The sequence below is a fragment of the Siphateles boraxobius genome, unplaced genomic scaffold (genome assembly GCF_051911475.1).
Source record: "Siphateles boraxobius isolate OS27281-9 unplaced genomic scaffold, OSU_SipBor_1 50, whole genome shotgun sequence".
NCBI classification, from domain to species: domain Eukaryota; kingdom Metazoa; phylum Chordata; class Actinopteri; order Cypriniformes; family Leuciscidae; genus Siphateles; species Siphateles boraxobius.
This window is the reverse complement of record NW_027509142.1, coordinates 1,747,534-1,772,978: the sequence shown is the minus strand read 5'-3', so window position 1 is coordinate 1,772,978 and position 25,445 is coordinate 1,747,534. Positions and strand designations below refer to the sequence as shown.

Below are 25,445 nucleotides of genomic sequence, written 5' to 3'. Positions count from 1 at the left end.
AGAAACACCACAAGTCTTGCCGTTTCAGAGACACTGTGACCCAGTCGCCTCGCCATAACTATTCGGCACTTGTCAAAGTTTGATTGTTTACTTACCATCTAATCTACCCAAACCTTAATATTTGGCTTTATGTTACAGTACATTACAGTTCACATTGCTTTGTCTGCAAGAGATTATAACTTGAGATAGAGATACAATTATGATATTGGTTGCTAGATAAGACAGCAGCTAGATAAGAATAACACACATTTATAATGTTTGACTAGTCTGTGAATAACACAAAATATTACATATATATTGATTTATGAAGTTCCTCATACCTCCAAAGAGACGTGTGTTTTAATTCACCACATGTGCGCTGAATGTGTATGCGTGTACGCCAATGTTATGTAGTGCTAAAATAATACTAATTGTCTGTAGATTCCAACAGCATACTACTATTTTATTGTACTTTTTTGTTGTTGTTGTTGTTCAGAAAGACCATTAGATGATTTGTGTAGAAGGTACTGTATACTGTGCATTGTCCTCATTGTCCTCATGGTAATACATCAATGGTTTTCATAAACAATCAAAATTAAGAGTCTGCAACACACTCTTGATTATCGCTACAAAACCTCTGATAGTGTGTTGGTTTCCGGGCTGCTGTTTGACAGATACCACTAAGCTTCCTTCGCTGCCGGGGCCCTCCGGGTCTTCCTGCAACAGTTCAGCGAGGATCAGGGTCCCGGTGCCCCTGGTGTAAAGGTAGGCCTTCCAGGGCACAGTGTCGCCCGGCGTGAAGGCCAGAGTCTGGATCTTCACCAGCTGTAAGGCAGCCTGTAAAGTATCCGCAGCGGTTTTGGGTCGAGGGAAACCCAGAGTTTGTCTGTGGAGAATCTCCAAGTCCAACCACATTTTCTCAAAGGTTTCATGGGATAGAGGAGGACCCAGAGATAGACTGATCTCCTCTTCTGTGTCATTTGGGCTGGAGAGGGTTACATCTTTACTTCCTGTTAGTCAGAGAAAGGTTATATGAGGGCGAGACAGTAATATGATGTTGTATTATTATTCAATTTATTATAAAACTTTAAATGAAATGCAGAATATTATCATTTAACTATATTTAATTCAATCACAATTAATTAAAATGATGTAAAAATAAATAAATAAAAGTCAATAAAATTAAAGAGGCCATTTTATGCCCAACAAAGTCTTGATTTGGGTTTTTGGGTCTATCAGAATAGGTTTCCATGCTTGAATGTTAAAAAAATTTGTCATTGTTGCAGCTCCTCTCTTCCCAGTCTGTAAGTGACGCTCTGTTCAGTTCCTGTCTCTATGAAGCCCCTCTTTCTGAAAAGCTCAAGTTGCTCTGATTGGTCGGCTGGATCAGTGTGTTGTGATTGGTCAAGCGCTTCGAATGTGTTTTAGAAAGGTCCCGCCCCTTACCATAACAATGAGTTTAAACTATGCGTCAACTTTCCGGTCTCTCTCTTGAAACCAACACGGATGTGGTTTAACCTGCAGTTCATCGACTGGCTGCAAACGAAGCCCACTTTGTGTTTCAGAAATGCTCTTCTATGGTTTCAACACACAACTAAGTAACTCAATCAGGCCCCGCCCCTTTATTTTGCATATGCCTTTGGCGGGTATTATTTAAATTGGGAATATTGTGACGTGTTTGTTCCCGGAAGAAAACTCAAGACTATTGGATGGAGTTTCCGGGAGTTCAGAAACAGTGTTACTGATATAGAGAATAACTCCCGCTGGAGGGACTTTGTAACTTTGCAGAGCTTTTTCATGCTCAAACAGCAACATTACACACTAAAGAAAGTTGTAAGCATGAAAGAAAGTGTTTTTTTTTTTTTTTGGTCGATATGTGTATTTCATAAAATTGCTGATTGTATGTCTGCAATAAAACATAAATAAAAAAAAGAAAGTTGTAAATGTAAAAAAAAAAGAAAAGCATAATAGGTCCTCTTTAAAAAATATTTTAAGAGGCAATTCAAAGAGGGTCCTCGCACCATCTTTAATCAGGCCTTTATTATTAATTAATAAAAAAACAATATAAAAATCACACAAAATGATGTCTGCTTACCTGGCAACATCTCCTCCTCTGCACTGCTGGACGGCTGCTCAGAGGCTGATATGATAACAGTTTGAAGGCATAAATCCCGTCCAGACAGCGGACCCAGTGTGTTGAAGGTTGAGGCCCATAGACTGATGGGCTCCTCTTGCCGACCAGTGAGAACGCTCATGGACGGATCGGATTTGGGTCCAGTTACAGCTTTCCTAGTCTCTTCAACTCCACGCTGAAGAAGTCTGTAGTACAGCAAAGCCCGGTCACGCACACACATGTTGCTCTCTTCCTCTGGGAAGGGACAAAAATTATTGTAAGTGAATCCCAGAAGCAAGAAGCTCTTGACTAAATGTGTCAAAGGTATTCAAAAGTAAAGTGAGAGTTTCTCAGGATTAATCATACAGACTGTGAACATTAACTAGAACGAGAACAGTATCATGGTTTTCTTTTTCACCCTGAAAACAATTTATCACAGTTTCCAGAAAAATATGAAGCAGCAGCTGCTGTTTTCAACATTGATAATAATCAGAAATCTTTCTTAAGCAGCAAATCCTCATATTGGAATGATTTCTGAAGGATCATGTGACACTGAAGACTGAAGTAATGATGCTGAAAAATCAGCTTTGATCACAGGAATAAATTATATTTTAAAATACATATACAGTTACTTTACATTATAACTATATTTTGATTAAATAAATGCCGGTTTGATGAACATTCTTTAATAAACAACAAAATAATCAAAATCTTTGAACAGTAGTACAACACACACACACACACACACACACACACACACACACACACACACACACACACACACACACACACACACACACACACACACACACACACACACACACACACACACACACACACACACACACACACACACACACACACACACACACACACACAGCCTAGCATAAGTGAACACACCCATGCTAAAGATGAATACCTAGATATTGGCATGGGGTAATTTCCATAAGATTATCTCTCAATGCAAATCAAACCAGTTATTCGCCTAACTGAAATAACACCATGCCAATCTCTAGGTATAGTGAAGGGAATGTGATGATGTGGGATATTTTTCATTCCAAAGGCCAAGGGAACTTTATCAGGATGCATAGTATCCTGGATCTATGAAACAACTGGCCTTTAAAAATAAAAATCTGCCTGACTCTATGGGAATTTAACATAGGGGTGTCTTGACTTATGCAACCTGTATTTTAAGGAAGAACATTTATTTATTTATGATACATTATTCATTCACAAAGAAAATTGGTGTCCTTAAAGGTTGGATTTTTCCTAATTTTTTTAATTAAGGCATTAAGATCAATTTCCTTTTTAGTCAACTTTAGCATGGGTGCGTTCACTTATGCTAGGCACTGTGTGTGTGTATATATATATATATATTAGGGGTGACCCCGAACAGTCGAAGATTCGATGCATCGATAGGAGGAGCCTGATTCGACTACCAATCTCACAGTCGAATCTTCGCAGAGGTTATAAGTGTGCTCAATGTCTCATTTCACATAGAACTACTGGTTTTCTGTCAATACGTGAATATAGGAGCCTATTATGATAATGTTGTAAATACAAATGTGCAAAGGAAGAAGCTTTAAATAAATATTTTTAACGTCCATGAATAAATCCAAACACCCCGTGACAGATTTAAGTTTCACTTTCGATACGTGACCGATAGAGGAGCGTTTTGGCGGCAGGGATTTAAATCTTTAAAAATGTCTGGGATAAGAAAATCTAAAGAGTGGATGCACACCATCAGAAAGGATATTTTCCCAAACTGGATTTAGCATCAGGAAAACCATGATCGCACTTCTGCAGGCCAGTTGAGTTTCCTCTGGACATTCTAAAACGCTTAACGTGAAAAAAGCTTTTAAAACGCTAGGGCACTTTTACATGGCTTAATTAATGTATAGTAGGCTACCTCATTAAGAAACCGTACAATGTGCAGATAAGCAAATGAACCCAGAATATGAACGCAACGTGTTCCTCCTATAGAAAGTCACGTAAAGCATTTTCTTTATAATAACGGTTTTCAATGGGAGGAAAATTAGCGTTTAATTAAACGCGTTGCGTTCATATTCTGGGCTCATCTGCTTTTCTGTAGGCTATACAGTATGCTTGATTAATAAGGTGTGTATACAATTTGATCTTTTGATATAACTGTCTTAGGACATTAAGCCGTTAAACGTTTAACGTTAAACGTTCATGTTAAGTGTTTTAGAATGTATTTTATCCGCGCACACAATTTGAAAAGACTTAAACGGACACAGAGACACAGACAGAGTGAAAGACTAGATTTTTACAAGTGATTTCAAAAAATTTCAGCCGGTTCTAATTTGATTTTAGGATGCTGTGAACATGTTTAGATAAACTGTCACTTCGAGTTCAGCGTTTATTGTTGTTTCTGCAGTTAAAAAGACAAGGTTGACCATTCTGGCTATACTTTCAATATTTTAATAATATCTTTATTTATTGATCACTCAGGGTAATCTAATGTAACTATTTGTGGCTTGTGTTTTGAATATATGTTCCCCTGCACTTTAGGCACTTTGCACACATTTGTTCTGCATCTTGTGACTTGTTTCAGAGTTATTTCATTTTTTTTTTTTTTAGAAAGGTATATTCTGTTCTAATTTAATTCTGTAAATTAATTGTTGATTATTTTTCGGTGCATAGATGTTGCGCTCTGTAGGTACTTAGAGCCTGCTCGCACAGGCAATTTAGCCGATTTAATTTGATTTGAATGTGAAATGCAAATCCTGTCTGCAGTGTGGCCTTTCTGCAGTTATTTATGTTATTTCTTAGTTGTATTGATCCGAAATGTTTTTCTACATTTTTTTCTATATCTTTTTGTGATGCTCTGTACATCGCGGCTTTAAAATGTTAAAGCCCCGCCCCCTCCCCAACCCCACACACGATTCGACTATTAGTCGACTATAGGGAAGACTTTACGATTCTGATTCGACTATGAAAATCCTTAGTCGGGGACACCCCTAATATATATATATATATATATATATATATATATATAAAAAGAGAGAGAGAGTGTTTTTGTGTTCAGCTAGAGGAACACAACTAGTGTTGTCCAATGGTGCTTCTATTTGACTAAATTATCTATAAACATGTTTTACACACCAATACAGTAATGTAAAAGACGGCCCAGCATGTCTTGCGTCTCAGCAGGACGGCACAGGAACATCTTCACGGAGGCGCTCAGCAGCTCCATCTTCACCGCCGAGGACAGCTCTGTCTTCAGCCCGTCTATGTAGCCCTCCATAACATAGGGGGCGCTACTGATCTGCTCACCATGCTCTCCCAGAAGCCATAGCAGAGCCTGTTTTCCCTGTGAGAAACGACAGAAGGATTTGATCTCTGATAGGTCAGGCATATGTAATGAAAACTCTATGAAACGTTTTTATTTTAGGATGTTTAGATCAGCTGTTAAAGGCCTGGTTTCACAGACAGGGCATAGGTTAAGCCAGGATTAGGTCTTAGTTCAACTAGGACATTTCAGTAGCTTTTAAAAATGTGCCTTAATAACCTGTCACTCACATGAGAACCACCAATAGAGTTGTGCAGGGATGACATACATTTGTAGGCCAATTCAGACTGGTTCCCTCGACAAAAACCCAACAGGATTTTTCCATAGGCTTTTCGATTATAGCAAAAAATAGCTCTGTGATCAACAAAAGTTTAAGAGACTAACACGTTTTGTCCAAAATAATTGTCACTCGCCAGAAGTAAAAATCTAAAGGTACGCTGGAAACGAACTGCACAATGGTCACATGACTTCAAGGTCACAACCATTAAGCTTCCGACAGGATAGTTTGTAAGAGCGCGATTATCAGCACAATGAGGCAGTTAAAGCAAACTGAGTTTCCCTGTTCGGCGTGATGCCGTTTAATGTCCCTGACAGCCTCTTTAGTCTCATTTAGCCACTTGTTAGCAACCACAGCTTTAATAAATCATGAGTGGGGTGATACTGGTTTTATGTCGTAGAATAAAAGGTGAAAGTATCTTGAGCTTGTGTTCATCACAGACCTTATTTCAGCCATTTGACAAAAAACCCATTCAAAAAACCCATTGACTTCGAGACAATGGAACCGGAAGTGCTGAAATGCTAACTCGTTTCCGCGTTTTGCCATACAAAAATGCGTAATCCATGCACCGCTCTTTAACAAACCATAACCATCCAATGAATTCCTCATGGACAAAATCAAGCTCCGGCCCTACATTTGTTCTCGTTCAAGAAGCCATTTCACTCGGATATTAATCACAATAGAAAAGAAAAGTCTTTCACAACTTCCGTTTCATGTCGACTCTAAAATGAATATTCAGAAGTCCGCATGATAGGCTGCATTGTGTTTGTGGGTTTTTAGCTTTAGTGTTCTGCATGTAAAACTAATTTGAAGCATCTGTTCTGCAGAGAAATGTATTTACCTCTACAAACAGACTTTGAATCGGTGATGATCCGAAGGACTCTTGCGCCTTGCGACATACGCCTTAATGAGGTACAGAGTCTAAATGCCGGATATGTGATTGTATATGGGTCATAAACTTTGCTTCCATAGTCCAGATGTGATAGGATCAGTGCTCTGTAAAGGTTTAGCATGTTTAGGATGTTCTGTGGGCATCCAGGGAACTGTCCTCAGCTGGTTTAAATCATATTTAACAAATAGAAGTTTCTCTGTTAAGGTGATGATACACAGGGCAACTTTTTGAGCAACTTTGCTCAGCAACATTGCTCAAAAAGTTGCCCTGTGTATCATCACCTTTAGACTGGGTAATTTTTCTTCCTCGCCTGCTCAACTCTCCTGTGGAGTGCCGCAGGGTTCAATTCTCGCACCCATTCTTTTCTCCCTGTATTTACTTCCTCTGGGCTCCATTTTCAGAAAGCATGGTATATCATTTAACTGCTATGCAGATGATACCCAAATTGATTTGACTCTGAAACGCAACAAACATGCTGCTCTGAAGTCTCTTTTTGCATGCCTAGATGAAGTGAAAATGTGGTTTTCTCAAAATTTCTTATTTCTGAATGAATCTAAAACCGAGGTTATAGTCTTTGGCCCCCATGAAAACTTTAGGAACAGCAACATTGACCTGGATTACCTTTCTCCTTCTCCTTGATCGTGCATTAAGAACCTAGGTGTTTTCTGGGATCCGAACCTCAAATTTGGAAAACAAATAAATGCGGTGATTAGCTCTTGTTTTTTCCAGCTACGTCTTCTATCTAAGGTCAAATCCTCTCTCTCTCTCTGATAAAACATTGAGATTGCTATTCATGCGCTCATTACATTGCGTTTGAACTCTCTCTACTATGGCATGCCCAAATATTCTATTGCTCGTCTCCAATGTTTCATATTAAAATCACTGCATTGGCTACCTGTGCATTTTAGAATTGAGTTTAAAATTCTTCTCTTTGTTTTTAAATCCTTAAATAATCTGGCACCGAGCTATTTGTCTGAGCTACTCTGTCCACACAACCCCACACGAAACCTGAGGTCTGATGATAAGAGACTTTTGTCTGTCTCCAGATCACGGTTAAAACATAGAGAAGATAGAGCCTTTGCTACTGCCCGCCCTAGGCTGTGGAACAGCCTTCCAGTTTACATCAGACCGGCACTGTTTTTAAATCTTCTCTTAAAACCTACTTTTTTTCTTTTGCTTTTAACTCATTGTGAGTTTGTCTTGTGTTAGCACTTTGGTCAGACATGTTTGCTGTTTCTAAATGTGCTATATAAATAATTACAAACTTGAAACTTTAGCAAAACTAAGCTTTCTGCTCCCAACTAGTTTGACCCAAAACCTTTACAATCTCTATATTTTAAAATCTTTATATGTCCATAAAGACCATTTATTATAAATGGTGAAAGAATATAGTGCTATCATGTAAGGATGACGTATAAATCACGCTTAAGATGCAAAACTGAGGAGAATGAGATGTTTATCATATGTTCAACAATATATACACTACTGTTCAAAAGTTTGGGGGTTTTACATGTTTTTGAAAGATGTCTCTTCTGCTCACCAAGGCTACATTTATTTGAGCAAAAATACAGTGAATATTGTGAAATATTACTGCAATTTAAAAGAACTGTTTTCTATTGTAATATGTTGTAAAATGTAATTTATTCCTGTGATTTTTCAGCATAATTTCTCCAGTCTTCAGTGTCACATGATCCTTCAGAAATCATTCTAATTTGATGATTTGACCCTCAAGAAACATTTAAGATTTTTATCAAAATTGTGATTCTTAGTATTTTTGAAAAAAACTAATGATAATTGTTTATCAGGATTCTTTGATGAATAGAAAGAAGAAGAAAAAAATCTTACTGACACCAAACTTTAAAATAGTAGTGTATGAAACTGATCCTACAGCATCATTTTTAGGGTCCCTTAAATCTAATGGTGAACCAGGATTCATCGGTTTGAAAAGTTTGGACCCACTTGACTGAGTGTTTAGTTTATTAATCTCATGATCTTAAAAGCTTTTTGATTACAAGGCTTATGCTGAAATTCTTAAAATTATATTAGCAGACAAATAAATAATTTGCCAATGAATGCATTTCTTTAAAACGCTTATATTTTTTTCATTTTGTTATGGATGAGTTGGATGGGATTATGAAGGAAAAGCAGAATAAGGTGCTCAGCTTGTGTCAGATCAAAATAGAAAGCAGGTGAATGATCTCACCTCACTATCTTGAGGACTGTCAACACAGGCCTCAACGGTCTGACAAACAGCAGCTGTACTCTGAGGACAGAACCACACCAAATCCCTGAACGTCTGGATCACGGCTAAACAGACATGCAGGGAAGCAGAAAGCAACAGATTAGAGGTACGATAGGAGAACGGGTTGATTCTGTGAACTGATCATGTTTGTTAGCAAACAAAGCTTTTATCCAGGCTGGAGAAAGCACCCGCTAAAAGGTTTGTGGAAAGCAAACAGTGTTAATCACACAGTACTTCCTTTAGGGGGGATGGGCCGTAGGTAAACAATCTTCTACCTACAATATATAAAACCCCAGAAGCATGCACAGGTGTGGCTCAGATTTCTCTCATACCTGAAGTGATGTGATCTTGTTTCAATGTGAGCAGTCCGGTCAGTATATCCAGACACTTCTCACTGTATGTCCGTGCAATACGACCTTGGAAAAAACAACATTGTTACATAATATAATACATTTAGAAGTAACAGTATTAGTAATTTTAGCAAAAATTTGCAATCATAAATAATTCACCTATGATTTATATTATGGGACATGTATGCTCTGTTTCTGTGTTCCCATTTTCCTTAGTTCCCTAGTTAGTCTCCTAGGTTGTTAATTAGTTCATCACACCTGTTTCTGTTCTCCCCGATTACTTCACATGGACATTACGGCCTTACTTGTCATATTTAACTTGTCACAAATGAAGATAAAGCCATTAAGGAAATTCAGGAGAGTCTATGTCCCCATTACACATTAGCTCGGAGAGGTCTTTAGTTTAAATAAGAATTAGGGCTGGGAAAAGATTAATCGCGATTAATCGCAACCAAAATAAAAGTTTGTGTTTACATAATATATGTGTGTGCACTGTGTATAATCATTTTATATATATAAATACACACACATATATGTATACATATAAGATTTTTTTTTATTTATATATAAAATATTTATATTTATATATAATATAAATTATAAATAAATATATACAGTATATACATGAAATATTTCTATACATGCATGCAAATATATACATGCATGTGTGTGTATTTATATATATATACAAAATAATTACACACAGTGCACACACAAGATTTCCATTACACGAGAGTAGATGTTAAAACTTCATGCTGATTTGTACTCGGCTTTCGCCAAGATAAGCACCAACTAAGACATAGCTTTAGAGTAACCTATGCTTCTCCATCCATTTACGCTTTTTTCCATATGGTGATGTAAATTTCCTTCTGTCTAGTGTTAACACGTGTCAGCACACACAACGGCTGCAACCACAGTGCGGTCCCCCCATGACAACCGTCTGGATTGAGCCGAGTAGGGGACATCTCTAGGGTCTTCAAGTGGGCACCTTCCGTCCTCATTGTTTCGTCGACTAGCCCACGACACCTCAAGAGGGCTCGACAGTGACTCTGGCGTCCCAGAGTCAACCCCCTCCGTCCCCCACTCAACTCAGCCCAGCTTACTGACCTCTACTTCCCTCTTGCTGCTGAGACCTAACCACAATCTCACAATCTCTCCGCAACCCAACCATACGCGCCAACCCGTTTGACTAAGGCTGTAGAGCCCCACTGGTGCGTTAATATGCAGTTTCAGTGGCAACGGTTCCGTATGGCATACAACCTACCGCAAAACACAATATCTGCCCAACCACCCGTCATTCACGCAATATACACAGGAACGTAATGACTGTAAATGCTATACAACCTATACAAATAAACCAACAGACTCTTCAAGTTTTCAAGAATTCTACGAAACCGTACCATGGCGGCCTGTACACAGCCAGCTAGAATCTTTCCGTCTCAACCACAGCCAGTTGCTGCTCCTTTCTGCGGCTTCAGATAAGTTCTTTACTGTGCGACGCAACTCTTGGCCACTGAATCCGACGTCTGGAACCGGCTTGTAGAGTGTGCCACAGAACCTCGACAACCCACTTCTACTGGATAAACCTGGACTCTCCATCCTCGCTGTTCTGCTTCAGTGGCCAGATGAGCATACCACAGTTTCTTCCTCTCGTATGCCTCATCTACTGCATCCTCCCATGGCACTGTTAACTCATCAGTTGAACAATGCGTGCTGATCCAGACCACAAAACAATATCTGGTCGTAGGTTATTGGTGGCAATCTCAGGTGGAAAAATAAGCTGTTGATCAAGATCAGCCAGCATCTTCCAGTCCCTAGCAGCTTCCAGTTGTCCTGGGCAAGAATTGGTGTTAGCACCTTTTCTTGGTGGTTGCTCGCCTGGGCGGAGGAATATTGTCTTCTGTGTGTAATATTTTGCTAGAACAGGCGGCAACTTATTGATCATACTACGCTTGCCTTCCAATGCTAAAGCCAAACATCGCAATACTTGGTCATGGCACCAAGTAAACCGACCTTGGCTAAGAGCCACCTTACATCCTGTCAAAATGTGCCTTAATGTGGCAGGTGATGAACACAAAGGACAAGAGGGATCCTCTCCTACCCAGAGGTTTAGGTTCTGCGGTGATGGGAGGACATCATATGTTGACCTAATAAGGAAACTGATCCTACTCTCTTCCATTGACCAAAGGTCTTGCCAGCCCATTTTGCGTTGTTCCACACTCTCCCATCTCATCCACTCTCCCTGCTTGGCCTGGGAAATGGCCCTTATACAGCTCATCCTCTCCTCCTGCTTTCACACCTCGTTGACTACCAGCTTCCTCCTTTGAACTGGGCCTGCCATGTGCCATTTAGGAGGAGCTAAACTGAGGCCAAAACCCCCTCTTCCATGCTGTACCTGTCCCACAATATCCCCAATTTGAAGGTCAGCCTTTGCCTCTACTACAGATTTCTCTGCCTCCCTTACACATTTGTCGCGTGACTCTGCTAAAGTCATTTCCAGTCTGACCTTGGCACACTTAAACTCCTCGGTTAAAGCAGAGACTGGCAGCTGCAATACTCCATTACTATAAAGTCCCACTCTGCTGAGGCAGCGTGGAACTCCCAACCATTTCCTGATGTATGAACTTATTAACGCTTCCAGCTTATCCACTGTTGTCAAACAAACCTCGTACACAGTCAGTGGCCACAGCAACCTTGGCAGTAGACCAAACTGAAAGCACCAGTGTTTTAGTTTGCCTGGTAGAGCACAGCTGTTTATGCTCTTCAACCCTTCCCCTGCTTGTCGTCTAACTTCTCCCACTCGAACTGTGTCCTTTAGATCCCCATCGTACCATCTCCCAAGACTCTTCACTGGCTTCTCAGAAACTGTTGGTATTGCCTCACCATTAATGAAGAATGTTTTATCTACTACCTTTCCTTTAACTATCAAGATGCTCCTTCATTTAGAGGGCTTGAATTGCATTCGTGCCCATTCAATAGTATCTATTAACTTCCCCAATAACCGATTAGTGCAGGCTACTGTTGTAGTCATGGTTGTCATGTCATCCATGTATGCTCTGATTGGTGGTAGTCGCATCCCAGAAGCCAAGCGCTCTCCCCTACTACCCATCTTGATGCCCTAATGATTACTTCCATTGCCATGGTAAAAGCCAGTGTAGAAATGGTGCATCCTGCCATTATTCCAACCTCTAAGCATTGCCATGCGGTGCTGAATTTTGGAGTTGAGAAACTAAATTGCAAATCTCCAAAATAGGCTTTCACTAAATTTGTTATTGACATTGGTACTCTAAAAAAATCAAATGCTGCCCAAAGAAGCTCATGTGGCACTGAACCATATGCATTAGCCAAATCCAGGAATGTCACATGGAGCTCCTTCCTCTCCTTTTTAGCTGATTGAATTCGTTGCCAGATAACATTGATGTGTTCTAAGCATTCTGAGAATCCTGGAATGCCCGCTTTTTGAACTGAAGTGTCAATGAAGCCATTCTTCAATAGGTAGGTTGACAATCTCTGCGCAATAATGCTGAAGAAAATCTTACCTTCGACGTTTAATAGTGAAATAGGACGAAACTGACTGATGCTTGTAGCATCTTTTTCTTTAGGTATAAAGACTCCACCTGCTCGGCGCCATGCTCTAGGTACAACCTGCTTTTCCCATGCCACTTTTATCAATTTCCACAGAATTCGTAGAACTCCTGAAGCACTCTTGTACACTCTGTATGGAACTCCATTAGGCCCTGGGGATGATGAAGCCCTTGCCTTTCCCACAACCTGCTCTATCTCTTTCCACTTAGGTGCACAGACCTCCATTTGGTATTCTGGTGGATTGATAGGTGGGATATCTGACGGAATTGACATAGGCTCATGCCTTTTTGCATCTGTATGCGTTTCCTCCAAATATCTCTCTAGCTCAACCCTAGATGCTTTTAAAGTGCCATTCTTCTCACTGGTGAATAACTTCTTTACGAATTTGAATGGGTCTTTATAGAAATTAGCCCTCGCACGCTCCTTCTTGTAGCGTTTCCGTAGACGCTCAGCTCTGCGTAATGTTGCAAGCTTATCTTTTATGGCCCTTTGTAAGAGATTGAGTCCCTCCTTCTGACTTTGTTCTGCTTTTTTCCATTGCTTCCTCAGCTGTCTCCTTTCTCTAACTAACCCTTCAATTTTCTGCTGCTGTCTAGATACAGCAGGAGTAGTTTGTACTTTTTCCTGGATACTGCCGACAAGGTTAACTAAACCTTACCAGCCCCATTGGGGTCTCTTTCCTCCTGTCAGCTGTCTATCCAGGCTGTCAAAAGGTTAATCGATTAATCTTTTCCCAGCCCTAATAAGAATATTCGAAAAGTGGGAATAAAGTGTTTATTGGGTAGGGTTAGGGTTAAGTGTAGGGGAGGGCTTTGGGGATAAGGACAAGTAATGTCCCAAAGCAGCATTCATTTATGATTTTAATAACTCTAACCATTAGAGGTGTAACAGTTCTCGGTAAAATAAAACGAACCGTACCCTTTTCCACCCATGGTTTGGCACACACTTGCTCCGCGATCATCTTAAAACTGTAGACGTGTCTATAATATGGTTTGTGGAAAATAACAATGCGTAAGACAGACAGAGTTCGGCTAATGTATCATTCTGTTGGCATGTGACATTTTGCACGGCATTTTTTTGCACGCGGCTCCGCTTCCGAAGATGCACGACTTCAAGCCGATGCTGGCCGATCAGGTACATCTGTAACATCTTACAGGCACACAGCTTGCGCTCGTCCAAATGAATTGCTTACATTTACAAAATGAGCCTACAATAGCAGAAATAAGCCTTTTTTATGAAAATAAAGGTCAATGTTATGGGGGGCGGTGGCACATTGTGTTTGTGAGCTGTAGCACTGTTAAAAGCAGAGAAAAACACAGTGTAAGCGTACTTGTGTGTGTGTATTGCTGGCTACTGAGATGAGTCCTAAATAAAAGAGACCATCAAGATGCCTTCTCTCCTAATTTTCCTTTGTATCTAAGATACAACATATAGAGAAAGTCAGAATTGAGGAGCAGCTGTTTCCAGAGTGCAAGAGAAAAGCAGGATGTGGACGGGGTGAGATGCAATCTAATAGCTACCGGGTGAAGTACAGACTGAACAGAACGATGAATGGCATGGTGGGATCCGTGGCTACATTTGATAATAAGTCACAATCATGGGAGGAGTATTGTGAAATATTGAAAAAAAATTTTCGTGGCAAAATGATGTTGAGGAATCAGAGAAAAAAACAAGCCATATTTTTGAGCTGTGTTGAAGCGCAGACATACACACCGATGAGGAATTTCTTCATTCCTGAGAGAGCAGGATTCAAAGGGTTATGAGGAACTGGTGATCGTTTTTAGTACTTCCAGTCCAGCAATCTTCCAGAGGACTGTGGAAGGGGTCCTGAAAGACATCCCAAAGGTAACTGTATACCTGGATTATATCTTGTTGACAGGACGAGATTGCCAAGAGCATTTGAGGATGCTGGATCAAGTGTTGCAGCAGTGGGAGAAGTATGGTTTGCGGTTGAAAAGGGTAAAAAGTGTAAATTCTCGGAAAAAGGAAGTAATTTTCCAGGGACATAAAGTGATTTTCATTCCATTCCTATAAAAGTTCAATCAGTACAGGATGCACCAACACCACTGTCAGTAACGGAGCTGTTTCTGTAATGTCTATAACCGGTTCTGGTGAGAGCCAAACCTCTCAACACTGTTTGCTCTGTTGCACAGGTTTTTGAAGGACGTCCCCTGGTGTTGGAAAGATGAACAAACAAGCAAGAGATGCAGTAGTCTAACTGTGTGTTAATACACAATGATGAAAAAAAAAAAGAATTACGGTGGTACTTTCCTGTGATGCTTCAGCGTACGTTGTGGGAGCCGTGTTAGCACATCGTATGGCAGATGGAACTGAGAGACCCATTGGGTTTGTGTCACAAAGCAAACCTTTGCTCAGAACTGAAAGCTGTGCCACAGAGGGCCTCTCAAAGAATGATGAGATGTTGAGGGCATACGAGTATGTCATATCTTACAGAGCAAGCAAGGACCATGTGAATGCGTTGAACAGCGTTGTTAGTCCTTTAACAACATCAGAGCAAATCAAGCACTGAACCACCCGAGATCTGGTCCTCTCTTGAGTTTTTCCCCGCTATTTTCGTCTTTCGGGTTTAAAATCTACATTGTGTCCACTATAGGACTTCGATGACGCATCAGTGTCTCAGAATTATTCATGAGACTGAGTTTTCTTATCCTATGAGAAGACACTGCCTCTTAATTATTCATGACACTATGTGGTGCTTTCCAATGACAGACTTGTCAAACTGTGAGATCACGTAATAGATGAGAATCTATGTATGTTTATGGGTCACAAAGTGTGTTTCCGTGGTGTAAAAGTGTGGGTGTGTTGCATGGATTTCCCGGCGATGCTGCCAGCGCTAGACTCTGGCTGCGGGTGGTTGATTGTGTATTATCTACCGACATATCGAAACTGTTTGTAGCAAGCATCTTTCTCGGTGTTTGAATGTGTTTTGTCATTTAAAAACCTTTATAATGCTCATGTTAGCTGAGTGATCTATAATGCGAGATGGGCGCCGCAGTTCAGAGAATCAGATCTGTCAGATTTACAACACGTCAATTCATCCACTTCTCCAGAAATAATAAGCAAGTGGCCGGTGAAGTTGGAAAAGAAAAAAGTAAACTTAGAATAACTTAGTTACTTACACAATGTGTATCTGATATGAATAAAACCTATTGTCAATTTAGCTTATAATTGAAAGGATTGTAATTGCCGCTTCCATAGACATCAGTGTGTATTTATAAAAAACTACAAATGTATTGTTTAGCTAGTACTTGTGTGTATTTAAATGTCTGAAACCTAAAATAAAGATGATGTGGTTGAATAGTGTGAATAGTTGAATAGTTGTGATGTATGACAAGCTTTAAAGCGTGTCTGTCTCTGACTCAGAGCCAGTCAAAGCACGAAAGCACATTTGCATTTAGCAGCTTACCAACTCTTCTAATCACACCGATAAGATCGTACGTGTCAAAGGGTTCATCTAATGTAATGTAATGCTTTAAACATTACAATCCTCATGATAACTTTCGTTAACTTTACATCAAGTAAATCCACTTCAAAAGCTAATTACTCCAGGACAGCAATGCCATAGAAATATACAGAGCGGCCTCAAAAACGGAAGTTCAAAGACAATAGAGAGCCTAAGTCCCTCCCCTTCCGGTGGACCACCATGGGACCTTATTTTGGGAAAATATTGTATGGTAGTCAATGGCGAGAGACAACAAATATTTGGATCCCGTTTGAATTGTGCCCTGAATTACACATATGATGTTTGTCAATTTAAAAGATACATTTTTAAGTCAAGAAAGTCACAGTTTGATGTAAAACTGTGGAGGTATAAGACTCTGAAAATACGTAATTACAAAGACTACAAACTCAAAAGGCGAGCATGTGACGTCATACCTTTTCTCTCAATGAATGAAGCTAACTTTACTGAAGCTAACGTCTGTCATTTTTTCTACAGTCTAACGTTATAATCATAACGTTACGCCGTCATGCCTGTGTGTTTTGTACCAGACTGCACACACACAAGCTTGGTGACGTACATAGTGCGAGACGAGAGACGAGAGAAAAGGTATGACGTCACATGCGCGCCTTTTGAGTTTGTAGTCTTTGTAATCATGTATTTTCAGAGTTATTTGGGTATTTGGCTACATGTTTGTTGCCCATTACTGTTTTTTTTAATTCTTTTTTTAGTCAAATAAATTTGATCCATTTCTTTTTTATATTTATATATATAGTGCATCACCAAAAGTAATGAAATCACGCAAATTAGGGTTGTAAACAATACACAATGCGCAAAATTTTAAAGTCAGCATGAAACAGAAGTTGTAACAGTCTTTTCTTCCCTGTTGTAACGTATATTTGTGAGATGTGTTACCTATAGCGGCAATGGCTGCCTGAGCGAGCTCAGGAGACACATCAGTGCAGTAACTTCTCAGCTCCTCCAAAACCAAAGCTACGTTTTCATCATTCACCAGCTCCACCAGGATCTCCATCTTGCGAAACTTTATGTAACTCGGTTCAGAGTAACCACAAAAGAAGCGTTTGTAATGTGTGCCGAAAAGGCCCGGCTGACTCCGCATGACCTGCTGTACGTGACAGAGCCCCGCGAAACGAAGTTCGCGCGATGCAGAACCGCACGTGGCCAGCAGGGGGGCGTTTGTGTGCAGCAGGGCGTCGGCCTGCACAGCCGGGTGGGCGGCGGCTAAATGAAGGAAGAGGCGGAGCGTGGAAACTGAGACATGTGCGTGGGCGCTTTGGAGGAAGACGTCTAATAGGCTGAGGATGTCGAACAACTCGTCATCGCTACGAGGGCGGTAGCGTAGCAGGAAGGTGAGGACCTCACTCTGAGCCCAACTGTCCAGGTCCTTCATTCTGAAGGAGAAAACGCATACAAACACAAAGTCCATCATTAGAAAATCTGCTAAATGAGTCAATGACATGATTCGTGATGCTGTTAGCATTTGAAAACCTTTGTCCTTCAAAAATGCAGGAACTAACACCATGAATGCAGGTTTGAAACACCAGGTACTAAAATGTTCTGTTCTGTGTTTTTGAATGTTGTTGGCCTATGTTGCCATACCCCTGTTGAGTGTAAAAATAAACATATATGGGAAATGAAACTAGACAGATGATGACTAGGTTAGAACCTTTAGATTAACAATTAAGTAATCATTAAAACAAAGTTTGCTTTACCTAATAACAGAAAGGTTTGCTTATGAAGAATCAATCAAATTCATGTCATTTTGCCATACCTCCCTATTCTATAAAAACTGTAGTATCCGTACTAACTGGTTTCTCAATGGGATTTGTCTGAGATCCTCCGGCCTAGCTTAAAGCTCCTTCTGGGGAGAGATGCTCTGAGAACTGCTCGAGTACCGTCTCGTGAGTACTCTCCCGACCGTGATTAAAGCATTTGAAGGACATTTGCTGAAGTCTGTTTGTCGATTATTCCTGCGCAGGAAGTAAGCCTTTATTCCCAAGTGATAGTGTTCGATAGGGGACGAGACGTCGTTCGACTCTTAGGTGGGGTTAGATTGTGTGAACTCGCACGTTCAGAGGTAACTCAACTGAGTATAATATTTTCAGGTGTCAAGGACACCAGGTTCAACCTAAGTCAGGTGCGTAGGGGAAAAATCTACCACACAGATTACATTAAGTAATTGGCAGCGTGTATTTTTCTTTCTTTTCTCTTCTGATTATGTACGTTGTAAAATACTTAAAATAAAATGAAATGAAATAAAATAAAATATAAATATTACATGAAAAGAAACTTTATATTTAACTGCTGGCTTAATATTTTTGTGGAAACTGTATTATTATATAAAGAACAGCATTGTTTACCTCAGTAACATAATGCTTAAACTTAAATGAGAAATGTTGCCAAATAACTGAAATAAATAAGTTTTGGTACTAAAATTACTAAAACTAAAACTGAAAATTTAATTAAAGCAAATAAAAACTAAATAGAAAAATATGCATATCAAAATAAAACTAATAAAAATAAAAATGACAAAATCACATAACAAAATTACAAAAACCTTTGGTTAAAATGTAAATTGAAGATATGAATACTATAATAGTAAATAAATAATACTTGTGCAAAAATGTAAGAATATTTATGAAGAAGTGTAAAAAATACTTTTAACCTTTGAAATCACTTATTAGGGTTTGTACATGTATTTAAGGTGTAAGGAAAATGTGGTAACACTTTCATTTGATGGTCCCTTTTGAACATTCTGTTGACTAGAAGTAACGTTGCAACTACACGTCAACTAACTCTCATTAGAGTAGTAGTAGACTGTCTGCTTCATATCTGCAAACTCTTTATTGTGATGGTCCTCCAACAGACACTCTACTGACTAGAAGTAATTTTGCAACTACATGTCAACTTATTCTAACCCTAACCCTACCAGTCTACTAATACTCTACTAAGACTCTAATGAGAGTTAGTAGACATGAAGGTGCAATGTTACTTATAGACAACAGAATGTGTTAAAGGGACCATCAAAATAAAGTGAAACCGAAAATGTTATTACATATGTTATTACATAACCATACGAAACCAACATTAATAAAAAGAGCATATTTCTAAAGCAGACAAGTTTTTTTCTTCTTCTTTTTTAAAACATGAGGCTGAGATTTCATGACAAAGTTACACTATTAGAAGAACAATCCATTGAATGTAATGGCAAAAATGGCACACCTGTTGAGAAGGTGATGAGCAATGGGTTTGTTAATAACCACACCACCCTCATCTTTGAGAATTTCCTCCAACGCACGAAGACAGTTCACCAAAACAACAGGGTCCGGGTCCCTCAGAAGAGCATACAGCTCGTTCACTATACTGCCATCTAAAAGACACAATGCACTCATTTAGCAGACACTTACATCCTAAGAGACTTCATTCAGATGCTCTACTGTACATTCATCAGGTAAAAGACATAAACTGGACCCTTATAGAAAGGCTATTCAAAGCCCTTGAGACTATAAACACACTGAACGTTTAGAAAAGACAGGGAATACCACAGTATTGTACTGCTGTTTAGTATCATGGTGATAAACAAATTGGGATTTCCTAGTTTTGTCCTGTTTTTGATCATCCGACAGGGCTCCAGACTAACATTTGAGAGCAGTGGCACCTTTAAACTTAAAGGTAATTTAACCATAAAATTACTATCGTTTTGCATTAGTAAGTGCAGTTACTAATAATATTACATGTTTATTTCTTGGAAATACACATTTGACAGTTAAGCACTGAGCTTGAGTTGAGATGCAGATAAAAATTAACTTTTATTAACACCAGTAACGTGCAATACACACATTTCTATAGAGGAAAAATAACATTTTCTACTCTTATTAAATGTACCATTGTTCTTGTAGAGTACCATACTGAACTGACAGACAGCTTCAGTGATTTTAAAAGGAGTGCTTTTTACTTGTTTTCTTTGTAATTCAGTCAAAATGTGAAGAAAAGTTTTTGTTTTTTTTGTGACGTTTTTGTGACGCCCGGGAGTGGAAATGTGGGGCAGTCATGGCCTAATGGTAAAAGAGTTGGACTGCTGACCCAGAAGGTCGCTGGTTCGATTCCAGTACCGGCAGGAATATGACTGAGGTGTCCTTGAGCAAGGCACCTAACCCCCAATCGCTCCCCGGGCGCCACTCAAGGGCGCCACTGCCCGCTGCTCCGGGTGTGTGTATCCACGTTTGCAGTGTGTGTGTGTTCACTTCTCACTACTCTGCTCCTAATGTGTGCACTTACTTGGATGGGTTAAATGCAGCGGTCAAATTCCAAGTATGGGTTACCATACTTGGCCATCACGTGTCACTTTCACTTCAGTAGGTGGCAACAAGTAATTGCTAATTGATTTCCAAGTGACTGTCTTTAGAAATGGCAAAAAAGTCAATTAGTGCTCCTCTGCTGCCATCTACTGGTTATTTTATTTTTAAATAAAAGTGTTTGTTTGCTACTAAATTTTAGTTTTCCTACATGTAAAAAATAAAACATTAAAAAATAATTTGGCTAATATTTTGGATTGGAAAATCGGATAATATTTAGAGTTTTGAGGTGCTGGAAAATGTGTGAAGCACTTGAAAGCCCTTGGAAAATGCTTGAATTTCACTCTTAAAAGGTTGTACGAATCCTGAGATGAATAATGTAAAAAAATAAAATAACATTTGACTATTTCTGCCACAATACCATGGTTACAGTTACCATGAATGTTGGTGATTTGTGGACTGAAAAGCTTTCTATAACTTGTTCATTCATGGCACAATGTTACTCCTGGATTCGCACTACCGTGACCTCTAACAAAGTTTAGTTGCACCGGCAGGAAAAAAGGTTGCAAAATGAAACCATTAGGTCTCAGTCTAGAGCCGAGTCCATCAGGTCATCTACAAGTATGTGATGTTGAAGGAATGTTCAGTTCTGTTCAGGATGTGTGACATGCTGTTATTCGTCACAGACGCTGCACTCAAAACATTCCCTTAAGCCTTAAGGGAACAGTGTGACCCAAATCATTCAGCTCATGTATTCAAGTGCATGTATTAACCAAAATAAAGATAAGATAGCAACAGTTATTATCACATTATGTTTAGCAAATCTCTTATCAACTGTTTAAATTCAGATAAACATGGCACTTGGCTCTACCTATGTCTGTGTTGGGCTGTAGACTGTGCAATTTGGCACATCCAAGGACAGCGACTCTCCTTACGTAACTGGCCTTGTCTCGCAGACCTGCAACAATGGGCTGCTCTATGTACTCTGGCATTCCTGGCATTCTGAAAAACAAGCCAATTAATCATGCAGATAAAGTCTGTTAGGATCTAATCAAGAAATTTTCCACTTTAGGCTGTGCCTTACTATGATTTTAACAAGCCTTCGGGATGTTGTTAGGCACAATTTTCTAAAGAAAGTTCATGCAAAACTCACAGCCATGATGCCGGTGTTATGGGTGGTTTTCAGAGAGTTTGTTGTTAGGGTGTTGCTAGGCTGTTGTTGTGGTGTTTTGAAAGGTCAATAGGTTGTGATTGCTACGGTGTCCTGGGTGGTTGCTACGGTAGAGCTAGGCTATTGCAGTATTCTGGGAGGGTGCTAGGGGATTGCTAAGTGATTTCCAAGGTGTCCTGAGTAGTAAGGGCGACTGTTGTGGAGTTCTGTGTCATTTGCTGGGGCATTTCTTGGATGTTGTCATGGTGTCCTTGGAGGTTTCTAGGGTGTTTCTTATTAGGGTATTGCTATGATGCTGTTTCAGTGTTCGGATGGTTGCTGGGGTGTCAATAAGTTATTAATAGGGTGCCTTGCGTTGTTGCTAGGGTGTTGCTATGCTGTTGTTGTGGTGGTAGCTAGGGTGTTGCTAAGTGATTACTAAAGTGTCCTGGATGGCTGCTAGGTTGTTTCTTGTTAGGGTGTTCCTAAGATGTTGTTGCAGTGTTCTGGGAGGGTGCAATGTGATTGCTAAGTGATCTCCAAGGTGTCCTGGGTAGTTGATAGGGCGTTGCTAGTTAGTGTTGCAAGGCTGACTGTTGTGGTGTACTGTGTCATTGCTGGGGCATTTCTTGTTGACGTTTTGATGTTATCATGGTGTCCTGGGTAGTTTTAGGAAGTTTCTTGTTAGTGTATTGCTGTGATGCTGTTGCAGTGTTTGGGTGGTTGCTGTGGTTTTACTAAGTGATTGTTAGGGTGTCATGTGTTGTTGATAGGAGGTTTCTTGTTAGGGTGTTGCTAATATGTTGTTGCGATGTTTGGGTGGTTGCTAAGTGATTACTTTGGTGTCCTGGATGGTTGCTAGGGTCAGTCCAACTGACCTGTTGTTGCATTGTTTGAGCGGTAGCTAGGATGTTGCTAAATGATTGCTGAAGTGTCCTGGATGGTTGCTAGGATGTTGCTTTTTAGGGTGTTGCTAATATTTTGTTGCAGTGTTTGGGTGGTTGCTAGGGTGTTGCTAAGTGATTTCTAAGGTGTCCTGGATAGTTGCTAGGGTGTTGCAAGGCTAATTGTTGCAGTGTTCTGGATCATTGATGTGGCATTGCTTAGCTGTTGTTGTGGTGTTCTGGGTGGTTGTCAGGAGGTTACTAGGTGATGGCTTGATATTCTGGGTCTAGAAAGACAAAAACAAATGATTCCAGACATACAAACCTGAAGTTGCACATGTTCCTTAGGGCCAACCCTCGCACCATCGGATTGGGATCAGCGCAATCCTTACGGAGGGTGTTGATTGCCAGTAGCGCCAGGTCAGGCTTGTCACTGGCATAGGTGCACATGTACAGATATACCAGCTTCTTCTGAACAATATCGACCGTGGCACTGGCTTTTACCATGTCCATAAATAAAGCAGAGACATCCAGACCCTGTGTCATGTACCTACAAAGAAACAAACAACAGCCTGTATTTTCATTTCAAAATGCTCTCAGTCCACACTAGCATTTTAAAGCTTTTTCCAAAAGTTTTTCATCCATACTAAAACATCACACTTGCTGTGCATGCTTAAAGGTTACTAAACCCCTGGTCAGAGCCTGACTCCACCCACTGGCAGTGGCAATATTTGGAAAATGCTGGAAAAGTGGGCAGAGCCCAGTGGAGGGGGGGCGTGCACCTGAGACACATCTCTCTGTAGGCAAGGGCGTGGTTAGCTGGTACCCTCTGACGTCCACAAAGGTGCAGAGGGTACCACAACTTAGGAAAATTCAACTGCAGTAGCAGTTCAACCTGAAGAGGGCAGCACTCAGACATTGTTACACCATATATTGTAGAATTAAAACACTTTACACCCAAATGTCAAAAAATTTACTCGAATCAATGAACAGCATTTATTAAGCTCCATTCTTACAGATCATTAACTAAAAAAGGTTGTTTTAGTGTTTAGTTACCCTTTAAAACATAATAAATAAAACAAAATTTTCAAATTCATCCACTTGGGATAGTGTCTTCAAAAATCTCAGTTTTCGCAGGAGAAACAAATGCGTTTTCAAATGTATCCAGATTAGTGTAGACGTAGCCTAACTAATGATAAGGGTTAAGGTGGAAATCAAGACGCATAATGAACAATGACCTAAATGTTGTTCTGGTTCTCATGTAATATATTCATATATATTCTTCAGAAGGCGTAGAGTGTACAAGATTACTTCATGATATTTTTCACTATAGGGATGCGCACACTTATTGACTTCTCTAGTTACGTGTGATTGATGGATAATAACTACTACTGGATAAGAAATAATTGATATGCCATATGCTCATAAAACATTCAGAATGATTTTGAAAAACAGTTTAACTGATTAATTCAGAACCGACTAAAAAGTTTATTTTCTGCATGCTACTACACAACCAATATCTAGCTGATGAATTATTTACGAGCGGAGGACAACTAGAAATATGTGTATATATAGATATTTCCATGATTTTTAAGATTTTAGTAATTTCCATAAGTATTCCAGACCGGAAAACTCTAAATTTTATTTTAAATAAATAAAATTTGATTCTATAATATTTCCAGGTTTTCCATTGCTTGGTAATTTTGAAAGTCCTCTCTTCATCAGAAAAGGCAGGTGAACACTTGACGGACCTGATGACTTTGGTGATGTAGTTTTTGTACCGGAGGCGGTCTGCTTGGACGTGGGGATTGGCCAGAGCTCGCTTGAGCTCTTTCACCGTCTCCTCCGAGCCAACATAAGGCATTGTGGGTTCTTCAGGCGCCTGCCAAAGAAAAGCAGAGCAACACAGTCTGAACAAACGTAATATCATTTCTGATTCCCTGTAAACATGATGTTGTTGTGTTGTGCAGTAATGTAATTATTCTCTGATGCATTTTGGTTTGTGCCTAATGCTAACCATCAATTATAATAAGTGTCAGTCTGGCAATAAAGTAACACAAAACTAACTCAACCCCACCATAACAATTAATAATCATAATCAACCACAACTGGAATCAGCCTGACAGTAACGTTACAATAACAGACCAGGATACATCTAAAGATCAGAAGAAGATGACAGCTGTCAGACTTTATATATTGTTATTTAATATATTTGTTTAGCTTGTCTTTATGGAGCACATACCTATTAGTTTATATCAAAAGCAATAAATGTGTCATCTCCCTTTCTAAAAATACGAATGTGCTTTTCGCAGAGACAAAGGGCACGTAAGACGATAAAATGTAACATACATACCTCCTCTATCAGTTTCTAAACAGTACATCAATACACAATCAGCTAAAAGAAAACAACGAGAACTGACTATTAGAAATATTAGCGTGTTTATGGAAATCAGGAAGCGTGAAGCCAGGATCAAAACTATTTTGTTCCTCTCAAAACGTGCACAAAATTCAAAATAAAAGCTCACCGCTCACCTGTTTTTTAATTGATTTTACACTACATAAAACTAATCTGAATTATAGAAATATTTTTTTCTTAAAATTACTGTGGTTAAAATAAAATAAAAAATAAGTATTATCTCCTGATATCGTATATAGTAGTTTAGTTTAGTAAGATGGTAAGTAATGGGCCCCAAGAAGGCACCATTAAAAGTATTTTTTCTCACAATTTCTATCTCATCAAATATAATAGAGTTTTTAAAAAATCATACATTTTTATAACATACATATATATACATGCATAAAACTGCACAAAACATATTCAAGGAGTTATACTGTTTTATTAATTTATGCGACTTTTCCATGTCTAGAAATAACACTTTAACACTTT

At 39.4% G+C, this 25,445-nt stretch overlaps 1 protein-coding gene across 2 annotated transcripts; it reads right to left on the bottom strand.

The window, feature by feature from the left end:
- Window positions 1–417: 417 nt before the first annotated feature.
- ap4b1 (adaptor related protein complex 4 subunit beta 1) lies at window positions 418–25,061 on the bottom strand. 2 transcript variants are annotated; one of them, XM_077204686.1, is made up of 12 exons: window positions 24,801–24,868; window positions 24,636–24,713; window positions 24,310–24,440; window positions 22,884–23,108; window positions 21,396–21,526; window positions 19,452–19,599; window positions 17,124–17,620; window positions 9,146–9,229; window positions 8,775–8,878; window positions 5,216–5,423; window positions 2,075–2,347; window positions 418–989 (listed from the first exon to the last, which is right to left on the bottom strand). In XM_077204686.1, exons 2-12 carry the CDS (start codon window positions 24,636–24,638, stop codon window positions 559–561), a joined length of 2,235 nt encoding a protein of 744 aa, XP_077060801.1. In that variant the 5' UTR covers window positions 24,639–24,713; window positions 24,801–24,868; the 3' UTR covers window positions 418–558. The 2 variants fall into 2 exon arrangements, with proteins under 2 accessions (XP_077060801.1, XP_077060802.1); XM_077204687.1 differs by lacking the exons at window positions 24,636–24,713; window positions 24,801–24,868 and adding an exon at window positions 24,912–25,061.
- Window positions 25,062–25,445: the final 384 nt, after the last annotated feature.

Excerpts from the sequence above, each read along its gene's own strand:
- ap4b1 (XM_077204686.1), bottom strand. Across the intron at positions 19,600-21,395 it reads ACAGCCCAACACAGACATAG|ATGGCAGTATAGTGAACGAG; the intron begins GTAGAGCCAAGT and ends TGTGTCTTTTAG. Across the intron at positions 5,424-8,774 it reads ACAGTCCTCAAGATAGTGAG|GGAAAACAGGCTCTGCTATG; the intron begins GTGAGATCATTC and ends CGTTTCTCACAG.